The sequence below is a fragment of the Anneissia japonica genome, unplaced genomic scaffold, assembly GCF_011630105.1.
Source record: "Anneissia japonica isolate Jap-2015-1 unplaced genomic scaffold, ASM1163010v1 scaffold1764_len714935_cov166, whole genome shotgun sequence".
In the NCBI taxonomy this organism is placed as follows: Eukaryota; Metazoa; Echinodermata; class Crinoidea; order Comatulida; family Comatulidae; genus Anneissia; species Anneissia japonica.
The window spans coordinates 583,087-601,424 of NW_022757468.1; the positions used below are offsets into that span (position 1 = coordinate 583,087).

General features: G+C 34.0%; 2 protein-coding genes across 2 annotated transcripts in view; one reads left to right on the forward strand and one right to left on the reverse strand.

Annotated features, from left to right (window-relative positions):
• LOC117124771 (5'-nucleotidase domain-containing protein 3-like) overlaps positions 1 to 16,581 on the reverse strand; it is a gene marked incomplete in the record, with an annotated part of 29,589 nt that extends 13,008 nt beyond the window's left edge. The window contains 11 exon segments of the mRNA XM_033271094.1: positions 2,897 to 2,967; positions 6,668 to 6,769; positions 7,609 to 7,711; positions 8,330 to 8,390; positions 8,734 to 8,790; positions 9,647 to 9,718; positions 10,217 to 10,307; positions 11,659 to 11,714; positions 12,267 to 12,341; positions 12,756 to 12,931; positions 16,400 to 16,581. Coding sequence (XP_033126985.1) covers positions 2,897 to 2,967; positions 6,668 to 6,769; positions 7,609 to 7,711; positions 8,330 to 8,390; positions 8,734 to 8,790; positions 9,647 to 9,718; positions 10,217 to 10,307; positions 11,659 to 11,714; positions 12,267 to 12,341; positions 12,756 to 12,931; positions 16,400 to 16,577 — 1,042 coding nt within the window.
• Positions 16,582 to 16,836: 255 nt separating this feature from the next.
• Positions 16,837 to 18,338, forward strand: part of LOC117124761 (dnaJ homolog subfamily C member 3-like) — an 11,746-nt gene continuing 10,244 nt past the window's right edge. The window contains exon 1 of the mRNA XM_033271083.1: positions 16,837 to 17,078. Within this exon, the coding sequence (XP_033126974.1) occupies positions 17,006 to 17,078 (73 nt within the window). The 5' untranslated portion in view covers positions 16,837 to 17,005. The remainder of the gene's footprint in view (positions 17,079 to 18,338) is intronic.

Here is an 18,338-nt window from a genome sequence, read left to right on the forward strand (position 1 = left end):
GATGGCCAGAAATGACACTCTCTGATTGTGACAGACATGTGTTGGCTTGGCATGGGCCTATTTATGTATATCTTTTAGTCCGACCGCTCGACGAGCTCTGTCCAATGGGGGGGGGGCTTGACCTGTCCGGTGGGGGCTTAAGCCCCTGCTGGCCACGCCACTGCATCAGACAGCACGAACACCAATAAAAGTATAAACACACACAAGTGTTAGACAGAAAAAAAAAATCATAAAAATGGACAGGAAATAAACCCAAGAACCTAGGACTGGAAGGCAAGCATATTGAATACAAAACAATAATAAACCATTGTCAATTTAAAAAAAAAAGAAATTCACAACATACAAATTAGTATTGCTTAGTCATTTCTCAACAATACTTTTTTTTCAGCTGATAAAACTCTAGATTTGTAAATATTTTCAATTGCGTTTCCATATATATTCCATTAACTGCGATGAAAAAGTAAACCTGAGACTGAAAATACGAGACAACTAATAGTAGAAACGGTTGGCGCATCGGTTGTGGCTTGGAATACCAACCTTGAGGTCAGGGGTTTGAAACTCTCGCTGTGCAAGACGCTTGTGTCTTTGGGCAAGCACTTTATCTACGTTTATCTTTCTCTACCCAGGAGCATAAATGGGTACCTGGTATGGGATGTTGTGGCATTGAGTTGTACTAGTTTTGTGCGCTAATAAGTAGCGAATGACTAGGTATACTCCCCAGGGAGCAGAGAAGGTTGCACTTTGTGCTGGTTTGCCAATGTATGTTATCCAGTGACCAGAGGTAATAACGCTCAGCACCTTTGATCATTCGTTGGAATTGGCGTTATATAAATATTAGGGTATTATTATTACTATTAACACTGAACCAAATCATCAAGGATCTTTCGATTCACATGAAGACAAGTGCGTAGAATGGATTCACTCATCAGTACTCTGCACAGTGTAACGACAACGAGAATTCTACCGATCCTGATTAGGCTACACCAATCCAATCAGTGCTTCTAACTTGCAGTACTAATGCTTAGCTAATGGTTAGTTCCCAATTAGGATCAGAGTGCACTATTCTAAACCAGGCCACCATGATTAACTTGAATTTCAAATATATTGCTGTCATCTGCAAAACATATTAATTTTGTTAACCACTTAATTAGTTGGTGCCCAGCAGCTATTAATTATATAAATGGATTGAAAGTACAGTACATGTACATCCCATTTTTCATTCTAAGATAAATACAGTTACCTTGCAGTAACACTAATCAACTTGCGTTCATCAATAATAATCACAATCAATTACATAAAAAAATATATGAAAATAGCATTAAGTGACCCAATAAAGGTTCGAAATGTTGAATCATGGCCTCCCACTGTTTGCTAGGTGTCATATTCGTTTTATGCTATTTTAAGATAATCAGTGCATCTGTTAGTCTTTGAAAGTCATTATACTGAATTACTGCTGTTCAAATGTGATGGAAATGTAGTGTAAACATTATCATAACCAACTTACTTGACAGTGCTGCAATAACAACATTAAAATTGTTCTTCAAACATAAAGATATTTCTTTTGAGGTGTGCTTTTAACTTTACGTTGGTACTGAGATTAAATTGTGGTCAATTTTAAATCAGATGTGAACAATGGTATTTTTATAAATTGTTGTTTTCTCCTTTCAAGCCGCATGATTAAATTATAGAGATTTTAAACATTGATTGGTGGCATGTGTCCTTTTTTCGTTTTTTTCCCCTGCTGCATCCATATGTTTTATCAATGTAATAAAAAAATATAACAAACAAAATATTTCTCTTTGAATATACTGTATATATAAATTCTATATACGCAATATTAATAAGCAAACCATTGTTTTTCCATGTAACAACATTTTTTTTCTTTCTCAAATTCAATAAATTCAATTTTATATCCTGATTTATAAAATGAATTACACTCACTTTTATACTCTAAAACTCAAAATTTTACAATGTAATATCTTGCATGAAGTAAGGCTTGAGTTAAAACAGTAAGTTAGTTTTCAAAATGATTGACAATAATAAATCCAGTTATTGTTTATTATTCCATCACGACAATAACAATTACTATCAACACTGCAGTACCCGCTACTTACTTGGACTCGAATTCAACCCTGGCCATCAGGCGCAAGCTCGGTGGTCTAGAAGTATGATGCCAGGCTAGTGATCTGGAGATCGTGGGTTCGAGTCCCACCTGAGAACAAATTGCGATTTTTTTCGCAGTTGTTTTCAAATGTACTGAGTATTCGGTACATTTCCACGTCAGGTAGGGCAAAAATTACACCTATACATATTTCTCCTGACGCAAATCCAGTTATTGTTTATTATTCCATCACGACAATAACAATTACTACCAATAATAAATCCACACATCAAGTTTGTGATAGATATATGAATTTGTCAATATTTGGGTGTGATATGACACTCAATGTCAAATTATGAAACATGGTAGGCTCAGCACCTTGACCTCTGATGATGAGTGCACAAAATTTAATACAAACTCGTAAAATATAATAATGAGCCATTATTATATTTTTTTAGGTACATTTCTGAGTCACCTCGGATCTTTTTGCTTTTCTTCTTTCTTCCTGAATCTTTTATTATATTTTTATTATATAAAAATATTTAACACTAACATTATATTATTTACTTTATTTTTCCTCTAAACTAGGCCTAAACCTATACTATATAATCTTTTGTTTTTACATTAAAAATGCGTGCAATATAAATATTCATATTTATGTTATACACTATCATCATATACAACTAATAGATAAGATTATTTGAAACATAGATGTAGTATTTCTTACTTAATGTTTTAAACATAAATATTAATAATGTAAATATATATGGTATACCTAGGCCTATATATAATTTATGCCTTTCTCTAGTTCGTAGACCTTTGACCAGGCTGGTATTCCAAGCTTAGGTGATATACATCTGAAGGGTCTGAAATACAGTAAGTCACAAGCATTGCAATATTAGGGACAATATATTGTTAATAGTTGAAGTAAATAAGTAAGATTAAGATTAGGTTGGGTTACAAGTTTTTACTCCTGGTGTTCTTACCACGCATACTTGTACAGATTTAGGATATTCAAATAAGGAAGGTGGGCAAAGGTCTATGAAAGAGGGGGAGGGGGCCTGACATGAACCAAAGGACCTAAGGGTAGAGCCCTGGTGGGAGTGCAGGGTGCTAAGCAAATGCTAAGATGGGTCTAGTGGGATGTGGCCCGGTCCCACATGAAACAAATATGGTAATGTAGTAAGTGTTAAAGGATGCAATCACAATACTGTAATTATATTAGGTATTTCTCAACTTTTACCCAACTGATTATTAATAGCTGTCTGTAAACATAGGTTGAGCCTGACCATTGTTTTTTAATGTATTTGCTATTTGGTGCAATATATATCCGATTTGATTGATTACATATAGTTTCTGTAAAATGTATGGGGCAATATAAGCCTGGTCATGAAAAACAAAATGCAAAATTACAAAGCTTAGACAAATTAAAAAAAATATTATATTAGGCTTGTTCCCTAGCTGCCAGATAACGTACACTTGCAGGCCATAAATGGCCAGTGGGTCACCAGTTTAGAAACAATGGTTTAGAACATGTTATGCCCAATTTTTTATTCTCATAGCAGGTAGGTTAAGCGTGGCCTGAGCTATGGTAAAGCATTCCCACCTCCCCTACTATTGTCAATGGTTTCTTTTTCCTGTTTTAGAACTAAGCAAAGTTTAGCTTTAGTTGTAAATTGCTACAATATAATAACTATTATTATTTATGTCATTTATATAGCACCTTTTCTTTGCAGATACAAAGCACTTCCTTTCCCTGGTCATTGGTTCCACATGCTTTAATCGTTGCTGCTGGTAAACAGCGCAGGAGCAGGCAACCTCACCAGGCACCCATTTACACTCCTGGGTGGAGATGGAGAGAAGCAATGTAGATAAAGTGCCTTGCTCAAGGACACAATCGAAATGCACGGAGAGTGACTGAAACCCTGACCTCGAGGTTGGGAAACCAAACCGTTCCCACTGCGCCAAACCGCTTCTAATTGTTTTGTTTTGTTTTTTTTTGTTTTTTTTTTTCTTTTCAGTCCCACCCATGCTAGAATGGATTAATTACGGACTTCAAATTGATTGATTGATTTTGATTGATTACTTCCATTTATAAGTTGTCTTTACCTTGCATTATGTTATACAAAACAACTGAATTGCAGACTGTTATGAAGCAAAAAATATAATAATTATAATAATTATAAAACTTAATTTATATATTGTACATTGTAAAAAAAAAAAACCTTGAACTTTAATAAAGTACCAGCTTAAGGCAAAGAGACCTTTGTATTATCTTTGACTTGTAAGGGTAATTCAATTAACTTATATATATTTATGCATTTTTCTTTTAATTTTGTTTTGTAATATAATGTAGTTTAAGATAATACCCTGGGCCTCAGGGAAGAACTGTGTAACAATATTGACTGAGTGTCCAAAATAAAGAAAGATTTCTATCTATCTATCTAACTTATGCTGAGGCAACTTTATGTTCAGATATTGCAGGAATAGCAGTATGATGGGTGCCAGTAGCTTCTACCGTGGGATGCCAACAGATCTACTACCACGCACTGCTGGAGACAGATTAATATGGCAACCTTGAATATCATTAACAAAACGCATGTTAATTATCCAGTGATAATATGTTTTAAGAGTTAACTTATTTGAATAAAATATTCATGGTTTATAATATATTAATATAGAGGGCAGCACATACTATATCCACACCAAAATGAAGACAGCAGTCAACTGCTACTTTTAGTTCAGAACAATTATTTTCATTGAATTTAATCTTTGTTTCTCATTCTCATCCAACAGTGTTTAACCACTATTTCCAGGGTGGAAGTGATGCTCTGTATGAGGCTTAGGGAATGGAGCTGTTTGTAGTAATGAGAAAATCCAGGGCTCTGGGATAAGGAAATCAAGTTAATAATAATAATAATAATAAAAATAATAATAATAATAATAATGTCATCTTATTAGGCGCACATATCCATCTCTTGGAAGAGCTGCTCGCGGCGCCGTTATACCCAATCCCCACGTCACCAAATGTAACAATTTTGAACAAGGATTGCTGCATTGTGAAAGTGGTTTCATGTATCAACCTTCAGAGATATCACAAAAGTTTTCTATGAGGTTAAACTCTGCTGATTCGTTGCTGACAAATAGGGGACAGGTACGATTACTGTAGCAACAGTGTAGCCATTTTATGGAAACATGGATATTACACCGTTACGAGCAAAAAATGATTATCTTGGTGATTCTTGTAAAAACTTATTACATTCCGATAACATGTGATCTAAGCTACAGCTTCTTTTGGCTGATTTCATCACGTGAAGTCAGTTATAAAATTCAATGGCCTTAATGTTTAGACATCAAAAGACATAATATTTAAATGCAATAATAACAAGCAAAGTAAACTAAACATTAAGGTCAGTAAATTAAAAAAAAAAAAATTGAGATCAATTTTTGCTTTCTTGTTGAAGCTAATAAAGTTGACATCATAGCGTGCAAGATATCACTTGGATTTGACTCTCTTACTTATGATTTATACCAGCATATTCATTTAACAAAACATTGGTGAACTATTTTAGATATTTTTTTTTATTGTTTTCTCATTTGCATAAGGCTTGAATATGAGATAGTATGATTCAAAGTATAGACCTTTAGAACTATGTCTCAAGACTGAGTTGTTTTTTTTATGTAAACGTAAAAGTACAAGCTCGGAAGATAAAATTGCTTTACTAAACCAGGCAAATTGAAAGCAATACTGTACAAAAGAGCACAAAAATGTAGCAGTCAATAAAAGCCAATAATTACTGTGAGGGCTAGAAATACTATGACTAAATACTATGAGGGCAGCAAAATGTATAACCAAAGAACTTATAATTACAAGATAACGTTCTCTGCAATTTCTGCGTGCAAATTCTGTAATGACACAGTGTGAGGCGCCCTCGCACAAAAATGATTACTTTTCAACTGACATCAGAGAGTGTTAAATAAAGATAGTGCAGCATGGCAACAACTAGGGCGCCCTCTCTCAAGTGATTACTTTTTATGCTTCTTTTTACTGAACATTGATGTAGAATGTGAAGTCAGTAGAAGAAGGTATCTTGAGGAGAACAGAAAGAGCCATAATTTGGAAGATGTGTGGTCTGATATAAAGAATACAAGGGAGCTCCTGGATATGTTGGGTCTGGAAGAAACTATAGTGGAAGTGGTAAAAGGAAGTGGATTGAGATGGATGGGTCATGTGCTGAGAAGGGAAGATGATGAACCTATGAAAAGATCATGGGATCTGGAAGTGAATGGCATAAGAGGAAAAGGAAGACTAAAGTTTACATGGAAAGATAAGAAAGAAAGCGGAAGGTTGGTCTATATGAGGAGGATGCTCACGACAGGAAGAAGTGGAAGATGGGAGTGTCATCATGGTGTGAAAGTCAGTACTCTTCACAAGAGGGAAAATGCCGACTCAAATAAATGATGATGATGACGCTTCTATTATTTACGCGTAGAATCACAAAGAGCACTATCTTGTAATTATAAGATCTTTGGTGTAACCTATTACTGTGAGGGCAGAAAACTAACCTGGAAGTATCATTGAAAAAGTGTGGTTTTCTAGCCTGGGTAACAACAACATCAAATATATCCCGCCAATCCTCACCGCATAAGTACTTCATTCCTTGATCTCTGCAAAATCAAACAGTTAAAAAAGTAAAATACAAATAAAGAGGAAAATCCGAATTCACAGGAAGGCATGTATGGGAAATTATCTGAACAATATGCTATAAATTAAACAATATAAAGTGGTACACCTTTTTGGGGGATCGCATCCAATTTATGTTTTGAAGGACCAAAGAAGTAGGTTTCTTTTAGAAACTTGGTATGTGAGTAGCTTAAGAAGACTGCTTTTTGTATTAAAATGTCTTTAACACGTTCGCTGACAAGTATTTTGTAAAAATTCGGCCCCTTATGCCAAAACAAGTTAACATACGAAAACATAATTTTTTTCAAATCATCTCTCATCATAAATCGCCAAAATGGTGTTTCTAATAAACTGACAGGAAAATATTATGGGATGAAGGCAATAGGACAACTTTTTTTATTGGCTGTGCCAAATGCACACCAAAATTTTGCATGGGTTGGTATATGTTTAGAGGTTGCTTCCACACGTGCCATCTGCTATTCTGACAGTAATATATAGATGACAAACATACATAGGTTATTTGCTAATTATATTCTAGGTGTATTTTTTCCGAACTACCAGCCGTAAAGTCTACAGTTTTACAATGAATAACAGTGAAGTAATAAATGCTCGAATGTTACACTGTTTTTGACGAGTATACTCGTCTCTGGCAGCAAATGCATTAGGAGCATATTTCAAGGTGGTTTTCTTCATGTTCATGGCAAAGAAAAGAATGAAGATGTTAGCATGGTGGTTACCATGGAACATTTTCACAGATGATTCGATTATTTTCAAGGGGTGTTTTTGTTAAAGGAACAATGACAATGGCTAGTTTATCACTTACACAAAATGGAAGTGACTATTGGTTATAAGAAACAACTTCTTGCCAGCAGAGTGTAGCCTCTCTAATAATGATGTAATCTGGTTTCCATTCTTTAAATATTTAGCTGAAAAAATGTATAAAAAATAACTAAGTTATTATTAATTAAGTAAAAATTACGTAATTTCATAATTTTGGTGAGCATGAATTCATCTATTTCTGAAACTAAAACATCCTGAGTTCTCCATTTTTTCTGATTGACCATTTATATTCTTATGTTGTCCATTAGGATATACTGCACGTGCATAATGTTATTATACATAGGACTGTAAATTTACACATATAATAGATAAAACACAAAGGTCATTAGTCAATGAGATGTCCATAGTGTAAAATATTATTATTTAAAAAAATTAATTGAAAACAATGCCATCTTGAGAAGATCAAGAAAAATAAGGTTATGAAAAAAATAAATAAAAAACTATTTTAGACTAGTATCATTGTAAATATTAATAAGTATAAGATGATTAAGTAAAACAAGATTAAGAATATGTGTAACAAAAACAATGATAACAATTACAATAATCAATATACAAAATAACAGTACTGTAATACCAATAACCATAATAGCAATAAGAACAGTTATATAGCAGTATTGGTATACAACTGTCAAGGACTGAACCAACGACATTGAGTTTGGAGGGCAGGCACTCTATATAGCTAAATGCACAGATGAACCACTTACCTGGATTTTCAATTACTTCTTTATGCATTGCACCGGAGTAGTGAACTTGCTTCACTGTATTCTGTTTTGAATAAAATAGATTAGAAAAAAAAACAATTAAAAAGTTTTAATGATTGCTATAAACAAATAAATTTTTTTGAGTTAATGATTTCTTTTTTCTCAAGAATACTGTCAATCATGTGACAATGAAATTATGGCTGGCAATCATCCTGATTCCAGTTAAAAATGTAAAGATTCTGATCAATCAATCCCTGTGATTGGCTATTTGATGATACCATGGCCTAATGTACACATAGATGCACCACCTGAAAGTAAGAATTAACTAAAGAGTGCAGATCACATGACCATATAGAATAGCCAATTATTAAAGAGAATTTAGAGCAGAGTTTTGATAAAATACTCACATGAATATCATCAAAAAGGTTGCCAGGACAGTAATCAATATTGCAATTTTCCAAATACTGAAAAAATAAAAGGAAAGAAGTATGTCATTACTGATAGAAGCTAAAAAAATAATGATAATGATTAATGAAAAAGATGATGATAAAGATTATTAAAAGTATCATAATTATGATGATAATACCGATTATAAAGATAATACTGATTTGAGAAGATGATGATGAAGATGATGAAGATTTTTTTATTCCTTGTTTCCGTACTTATTTTTTCAAAGATTATCGGAGGAGGGTGGAATAAAAATAAAAATAAAATTTTGTTTTCTTATTTAGCAAATGGTTTTGCCAAAACCATCCAAACAGAGTTGAAAATAAAAAAAATTTTATTGGTAAATGTAAAATAGGATGGTTAAATGCTTAAAATTTATATAATTAAGAAAATAATATACTTATATTATTTTTGGAGATTTCAAGACAGCGGAGGGCATGAAAATAAAGGAAAAAATTTTATTTTTTTCTAAAATTGCCACTTTTTCATGGCGGCGGGTGTGCTAATTGTCCAAAAATAAAATTATATTTTTATTCTGAATCATCAATATTTGCAGTTGGCGGGTTCGCTTAACAAGGTATAAAAACAGTCTCGCCTAAGGAGCAAAAAATGTTGACAGTGATGTTGATTAAGATGATGATGATGATGATGATGATGGTTACAATGATGAAGATGCTGATGGTTATAAGGAGAAAAAAATGTTAATGGTGTGATGATTATAATTACAGAATGATGATGAAGCTGATGATGATGATGATAAATGGTGATGATACAACATAATAAATAAAGATGAGGACTGTAATGATAATCTCAATGAGCATAGTAACAATAGTGTTAATGTAACATCAGTCATTCAACCAAGTCACTACATACGTCCACCACGTTTGCGAGTAGAGCCATTTCAGGAATAGAAAATACATCCATTAACTGTCTCATGTTATGCCCCTAAAAAAGGAAAGAAATAGTGTAATTGATAAGGGCAAAAACATATATGAAGATTTGAGATATTGATATTATGATAATGGTGATGATGGCGTGGATAACAGAATGTTGAATAAGATGATGATGATGATGATAATGACAGTGATAACGATGATGCTGATGTTGATGATTATGTTGATTGCGCAATAAGGTTGATGATGGTGGTTATGATGAGGATGACAATGGATTATGAGAAAAAGGAAGATGAAAATGGTGAACTACTGTATACTCAATAAATCATAATGATAACATTATTTGCATAATTATTTATACCGAAATATTTTATATTTAACACTTTTAATCCCTATAGTTCCTTTGTGATGCACTGCATGTGCATGTAGACATAACCTGGCTTTTAAATTAAATAATCTTTTGTTTTTGAATGAAGAATGATTCAATGAAAAATCATAAGACTTGATGAAGCCACCTAATGAAAAACACTATCAAAGAAAAACATTCTACCTTGCCATGAAATGAACTCATGTATGTTACAGGAATGTGGACACTTCCATATTCCTCTAAAACCTCCTCATTACTTAACTGTCTGTGACCTCTGGAAAAATGCAAACATGATGAATTTTGTGAATTTGTGGTTAGTGATATTTTGACTGCCAGAAAAGCAGGAGTAAAAGCTGGAATATATACTGCAAATTAAACATTTTCCTCTCAAAATGCATAAAAAAAGTGCATTTTCAGGCTGATACAATTACTTTTTGGTAAGGACCAAATCCACCATCCAAACAACCAGTTTAGACTACTTGGCCACCCCCACTGGTACAATAGTAATATGACCTGGTAACAGTAGAGCAGTTGAAGTAGCAAAAGCAATAGCAGATAGCACCTAGAAGCAAGAGTAGCAGTACCATTAACAGTATCATCATTAGTAGAAGTACTAGCAACAGCAGCATCAGCACTAGTAAGAGTACTGTAGATGCAGCAGTAGCAGACTAGCAGGTGTGTCCTGGATCAGCTTTTGATTTCCAGCATTTTTTGTGTAGCAAAAACTGCTATGCACTTTTTGTGTTGTGTAGCAATTCCAAAAATTGTGCATAGCATTTTTTTCTGCAGTGATAGTGAATGATTATTAAAGAAAAGAAATGACACATTTTTCAATAAGAAAATCATAGTGATGCATCTTTTTTTTTCAACACTAAAAGTATTTAAGTAAAACAATGGTTTATGTACATGTAGGGAGCATTGTATGTGTGAATTCGATGTAAACAAAAGCATACTGTATTGCGCTATTTTTGGCCCAAAACATTAGATAACAACTTGATTTTGACTGTTTTCAAAAAAAATACTCTTTTGTGCACCAAGCCTCTTAGTTTTTACAGCCAGGCCTTGCTGAAAACTGAGTGGTTAATTATAGGAAAATAATTGCATCGTATTTGTTTGTGATGCATTTGTGGAAGTGCCTTGCAATTAGTGTAAAACGCGTCAAATTTTGCGATGCGATACTGGGTAAATGGAATGCTGTCCTGGAGTCTCCTGGAAATCGGCATGGTCTCATGCATCCTGAAATTGACAGCAAGCGAAAACTTCCTGTAAAAACCTCTCACAAATTGTTGACGTTGATATGAATCTTTTACTATTTCATCAGTTATCTCCCAGGACACTATGGGCCAACTCCAAAAAAATTGGCCAACAGGGGGTCTGACATGTCTGACAGGGAGGGGGGGCAAAAGCAAAGGGCCAACTAAGTTCCTCGGTGAGTGTCCAGGAATAAAAATCTCAAGAAGAATAATGTAATCAAAATATTAATTATATGCATTAAGGAAGCTCTTTAAGGTCTCCGTGAAGTGGCTAATCATATTTTAGGACCATTGTTCTAGTAGTTAGTAGAAATGGTAGTTTTTAGTAAATTTAATGCAGAGTAAAATCACATTTAAAATAATTATACATACTTAAAGACGGATCCAAATTGAATCCTATGAAAGGCATCTATCTTCAGAAGCAGTCCCTGAAAACAATCAAAATTATCATTAAAAATTTAATACAAGATGAATTGAATACCGGGGTAATAGAAAATGATTTTCACAATCTTGATAACTTGTGCAATGCTATGATTGAAAAATATCATGTTTATATTGGAAGCAGCAGCGCAACAGAGGCCTGGGACGTCTTCGGCCTCTAATACCCTGGGGGTTGGGTTCGGGTAGCCCAGTGTGTTATAAGAAAAAAGCCCAATCGTTTCAGTGTTTACGACAATGTAAGAGGAAATTTTCTGCTCCTTAAAAGGCCCTGCTCGGTCAGTTTGAGACAAAAAAATGCTAATATATATCACAGCGCCATATAAAACATTAACAAACTGTTAACAAATATTCAATTTATGGGAAAATGGTGTTTTTATCACAGGGGTGCATTAAAAAAAATTATTAAAAATATAGGCTTATGCTACTCTCTTAAGATTTTGTTTCTTTCATTTCCTTTTTGGTCTTTTATTTCTCCTGTTTCTTTTGCCTAATATATGCGCTGTATAACAAGGTAAAATAATAATACTTCTTATACTAACCTTATGAATATCATAATGTAAGCCTCTGATAGCAAAGTTGGGGTCATAGGGTACATCTTTTATTCCTGGAGGGAACTATAAAGAATAATAAAAAATTAATGAACAAAAAATAATATAACTACAGTTTTATGTGAAACTTTTAAGCTCCTTGCGCTGAACCGCTGAAATCTCTTGGTCCCCGGTTCAATTCCCATTGCTGCCTCTCCTTGTGTTTCAGCTGGAGGGCTGAAATACAAGTTATAATAGTGCACCGTCTTTCGGATGAGACATTTAAGCTGTTGGTCCCGTGTGCATTTATGGCCCATGTGCATATTAAAAAAAGCAGTACATTCTTCGGAAAAGAGTAGTAAGAATTTAAATACAAAATTATGGCATGTTACAAAAGTAAGGCAATGAACAACATAAAAATGTACAATGTGAATATAAGCAAGGACTTTTAAAATAGTTATGTATAGACACAATCCATGCAAGAAGTTTAAATTTTAGTACCAGTTTAGTTTCCAGCAGAATTTGCAATGCCATCTGGTAAATAAGCTGATCCAGCTCAACGGTGTAATCTGCAAGCGTGTAGTCATAGTCAAAGCCATAGATATTGATGTCACCAAGATTAATCTCATTGTTTGAAAAAACACCTTTGGCATTAATTTTATGCAAATCACTCTTCGCTAGAAAAGAAACAAATATTACTGTTAAGAATTTAGTTCAAGGAAAAATAGCATTAGCAAAACGGCAGGTGTCTCAAATCTCTTGGATATTGAGACGGTCTCCCACACTCCCCCGCAAGACAGCAAAAAATCTCGCAAAAACAAACCCATCTCCCACAAATTCATTATACAGTAGAACTACTCCTTTAAGTTGGGAAATTTTTTCGACCAAAAAACGAGGGAATGTATATCTTTAACACTATGGCCAACACCCCCCACCCCACCCATTCAGGGGATAATAGGGGTTCTATTATGGTTTTTATATTATCAATTGTCTCCCAGATGTTAGCTGGTGATGTATTAAGAAAGCTCAATTAACCAGATCACCCGGAAGTGGCTTCTTCCAACTTGGGACCCCAGAAATGGAAATTTTGTAAACAGGGGTGTCACCATTTTGTAATCTGAACTTTTCGAAAGCTAAATGTCTCTATTACAAAAAGTGGGTTATGGAATGTCCATGACAGAGTTACAAAGCGTCTCTGGGTTCCTGGATATAGAAAGTCTACCACCCATTCAAACAATCAAGTCACACTATGCCAAACTTGGAAACAAACATTACTACCATACAGTACTCCAGTATTATTTTCTGCAGACACAACAAGCAACAACTAAGCTGTAAATCCACACATGTCATTATAAATATAATAATTAAATCGTATTATTTATTTTCAGATATTTGTACGTCAAATAATTTAATTAATTCAGTTCTATATATACTATATAATAATTATCAGATATTGTCAAATATTAATTACTTTTAAAGTTATTTATTTATTTATTTCATTTCATCTCATCAGCAAAATCATTGCAGAAATCAGTTTGCACATTTCAGGACATAAGAGCTGATTTCCATGCAGATTTTGCAGAAAATTAAGATTTGACGTAATCTTAATATAAATAATGTATTATGCAATAATCAGGATTCTGCGCACCTAATTTCCTGGTAATTTTCCATGCAATTAAAACAATTTACAGTATGGGGCCTGGGCCTACAGTAGAAGAAATGAAAATGATGGTAGCAATAGTTTTCAAATAATACGCCTTTTCCATGCTGCGGTAGACATGTTCGATCGATGACAAACAATGCTGAGCAGCGAAGCGTAACCAACAGAAATAACATAGCGTTTCGGTCATATTTTCAGAGGTCATGTGACTCAAAAAATCATATATCCTTAACTGAGGGTTGTATCAACATAATTTTTTCTTTAAAATATTGGCAAAGGACATATACGTACTGTATGAATAAAAGAAAATTTGTTTAGTTTGTCAAAACATTACTGAAAATAGAAGACCAATTTTGTATAGTGAGTCTTGCCATTATTTCAATTAGGTTTTGAGACAGACTAAAAAAAATTTTGTTTTATTCATACAGTACGTAGATATATTCTTTGCGAACACTTTAAAGAAAAAATTCTGTTATACGACTCTCTGTTAAAGAGTAGTCATTCTTTAAGTAATATGATGTCCGAAAATATGGCCGGCACTCTATGATTTATTGTTAAAATAGGTCAAACAGTGGAACAATGGCAACACACACTATACAAAATCAGTCTTCCATTTTCCAGTTTTGACAAACTAAACAAATTGTTAATTTTTTTATATTCAAACGGCATGTAGATATATCCTTTGCGAACATTTTAAAGAAAAAACCATGGTGTAACTCATGTTGTCTGTGCTTGTTCTTTGCTGTTTCCTTTATTGTCAATTTTAATGTCTTGAGACGAATAAATGAAATGAAAATGAAATACTTTTAATAATTATTCCATGTTTTAAATTAGGCCTAGTAGTCTTGGTAAATCAGATCACCAGCTCGCGCCCACCCCCCACACACTCCTCCTCTCATGACGGCAATGCATGATTTCACCCGTCCACTGGGCCAGTCTAGGCGGGATTACCGGGATATGACTTCTTTGGCCGCCGACACATTCGGCCGCGCGAGATTTATATGGCCCAACTGGCGCATTTCTCCACACCACATGCTGTGGCGGCGTATGCCTACCTTTAAGCCTTTGCTAAACTAAATAATTGCTGTCATGTCGCACAGTAATATTTACGTATTTATTTTTGGTATTGTATGTATATAATAATTGCTTTCATGTACAGTATTATTTACTTACCTATTTCAGGTATGTGGATTTCTATTGAAGCATTTGGCCTACTACTATTATTAGTATTTCATTTATTGTAAATAAAAATTTTAAGTGTCTTACATTGAAGAATTGTAAAGCTTCAGTATTTTATTTGTTTTACAGAACAGTATTGTTATTCATTATACAATTTGAAACTGTAGGCCTATTCATTGTACAGTAATTCATATTTCCAGTATAACTATAAGCTCCAGTATTTTATTTATTTTAAAGTACAGTATCTTTATTCATTAATTTGAAACTGTATTCATTGTACAGTAATTCATCATAAATTAAAAGGTCTCTCCCTCCAGTATGTGATTTGTTAATAAGACTGGAACTTACATTTTCGGCTGACATTCAACATTTAAGAAAGAAAAGCAAATTTCAACATAAGGTAATGTTTATTCACAAATATAATTATTCAGTGTACAGTTTTATGCATTTATACAAGCAATGATGTTTACCTTTAACAATTATTATCGTGAAAATGTTTAAAAATCTTGCTAATATGTTACTTGTGTTAACCATGGTGTAAGTGGCGGCGCAAAGTTTGCCATGTTTAATTCGTTACGATTTTTTCACACTATTACTATTAATTTTTGCGACATGTTCTGTGTGTATAGGCCTATCTGTAACAATGTAAGCTGGAGTGTTTCTGAATTTGAGGTTAAGAATTGAATAGATATAATAGTGCTTATTCAACCACTGTATATCAGCGTGACAAACAACAGCGCGCATTCAACCTCCAATCGGCAAAGCACTCAAAGGGCGCTCCATACATTTTGGTGTTTGACAGGGCGCGGCCGAAGGTGTCGGCGGCCGAAGTTGGCCTAAAGCGGCTAGCAATGCTTAGCATCAGACTTTTGTTTTGTTAATACTAGGCTATAACAATAGCTAAGACCAGGACTCAGGCTATAGCTGCAGTCTGCAGGGGTGCTCTGCGGTTCCGGGTCATTTTGGCCTTGAGTCGATTCGGCTGGGTCGATAATAATAATACTAACAATAATAATATTAATAATAATAATAATAATAATAATAATAATAATAATAATAATAATAATGAGTTTCATGTTTAACAAACGGTAGGCCTATACTGCTTAGCCACCTTGTGTTCTATATTCGCGGCCGCAATTTCGGCGCTCCATACACCGCGGCCGAAATGCATGACAAAAATACAAACTCAGGGCCGAAACGACCTGGGCCGAAACGACTCGGGCCGAAAGGATCCGAGGCCGAATCGACTCAGAGCCGAAACGACTTTAAACCGTGCTCTGCAGGCTAGGCCTGCCTACCTACCTACCTAACTGTTCACAATAGTTTTTCGACGATTTATAAAGACGCCAAAGATCACCGCTTGTAACATTTGAATCGTTACTCTTAAAGACACTTGAATCATGATGAAAATGAGAACTACATCCTCTAGCTTTAGTGAAACAATGTTTACAAAAACTGACACCAATTTTCGTAATGCTTCTCATGGGCGCCGCCATATTATTATTATATTATCATAAAATTTAATTTAAGATATAATAAAACAATTGAATATTTAATTTTAGTTACCATAAATATATTTAAATAAAATTAATAAACTGCTAAATATTTAAATAACTATGATGTATAGCTGAAAGAGGTATAATATACTATAAAATATATAATAGTAAATACATTTTTTATTACAAATTTTTTTCTTACATTGAAGGTCAAAACTAACCAATCACATCACAACACATCTGGTAGAGAAAGTTCAAGGGCCTACTCATTTAATTCGACGTGTGTGTGTTTCGCGACAACTTTAATATTTGTAACTTTTCTTATGAGTGGCATACGGATTGGAGGAGGAGAAGCAACTGCTTGTTACTTCTTTACGTCGTGTCAGGAACTCGGTGCTTCTACGTAGTTAAGCAAGATGATAAACATTTATAATTGTATTTCATGGTTCCCAATTCTGCTAGTAACCATTGGTCTTGGGCAAGATAAAGGTAGGCGGGCCTAGGCCTAGTTACTTTCTTCTCCTGGCGAATCTAGTACTAGTAGGCCTAGGCTACCACCACTACTGCCAGCCCATTTGACCAGCCAGTGCAGTGCCACCTAATGAATGAACCTTCATCATTGATCCAGAAACTAGCCCTAGCCCTAGTAGTAATAGGGCCAGTAGGCTAGGAGGAGGAGGGTCTTCATTATGATTTAGTATACTGTAGTATATTGTAACGATAATGATTATGTTTTGACCTTGGAAGGCTTGGTGCAATCTTTTTTCTCTTTTTGATGTTTTTGTTATGATGTCCTTTTTGATTTGTATTATTTTTCTTAACTATAATAATAATGACAATTATAATAATTATAATAACTAGATTTGAACTCGTCACTGAGGACGAGTTAGGTGATCCGCCGCACTTTGACCCACGAGGAAGTGTGTGCGTGGCGGATTGAACAATAATTAAATGCTGATAAATGCAAAATACGCTAATTTAGTTTGTTAAAAAAGAATTTTGAGCATTTTAAAAGATTTACTCATGCGTATGCGCACGTCGTGACGCACGTGCGCATCTTAATGTCACTGTTGTCTTTTGATATGAGCTATATATGTATCAACTTTCATTGACAAACGCCTATTGGTGAAGGAGTAATGATCATTCATAGTATTTATCATATAAAAATTCAGTTTTTTCCAGTTTTTTTTACTTCAGGATGGCAATATGGTGACGTCACAATGTCCGATCAGCTATTATGATATATAATATCATATCTACAACTCATGTGCTTTTAGAATATGTAATAAAAATTGGGGGTCACCTTTCATTTTAGGGAGCTATATTTGATTATAAATAGGCATAATTATTAGCATATGTAATATTTGTCGCACGCGTACGCGCACGTTAAGACGCGCAAACAAAAAAGTAAGATACCTAACATTCAAACTTGATCTGAAGTATAAGCCCATTTAATATTATTCAGAAATGACGAATGGCTAAGATGATATGACGTCATCAACGTTTTGAGAAAAGAAATATAATTTTTTCTTGTTTTTTAATTCAGATGGCAATATGATGACGTCACAATGTCCGATCAGCCATTATGACCTATAAAATCGTATTTGCAACTCATCTGCTTTCAGAATATGTAATAAAAGTTAGGGGTCACCTTTCATCCTAAGGAGCTATAACTGATTTTAAAAAAGACATGATATAAAGCATATATTATTTTTGACGCACGCGTACGCTCGCGTTATTACGCGCGCA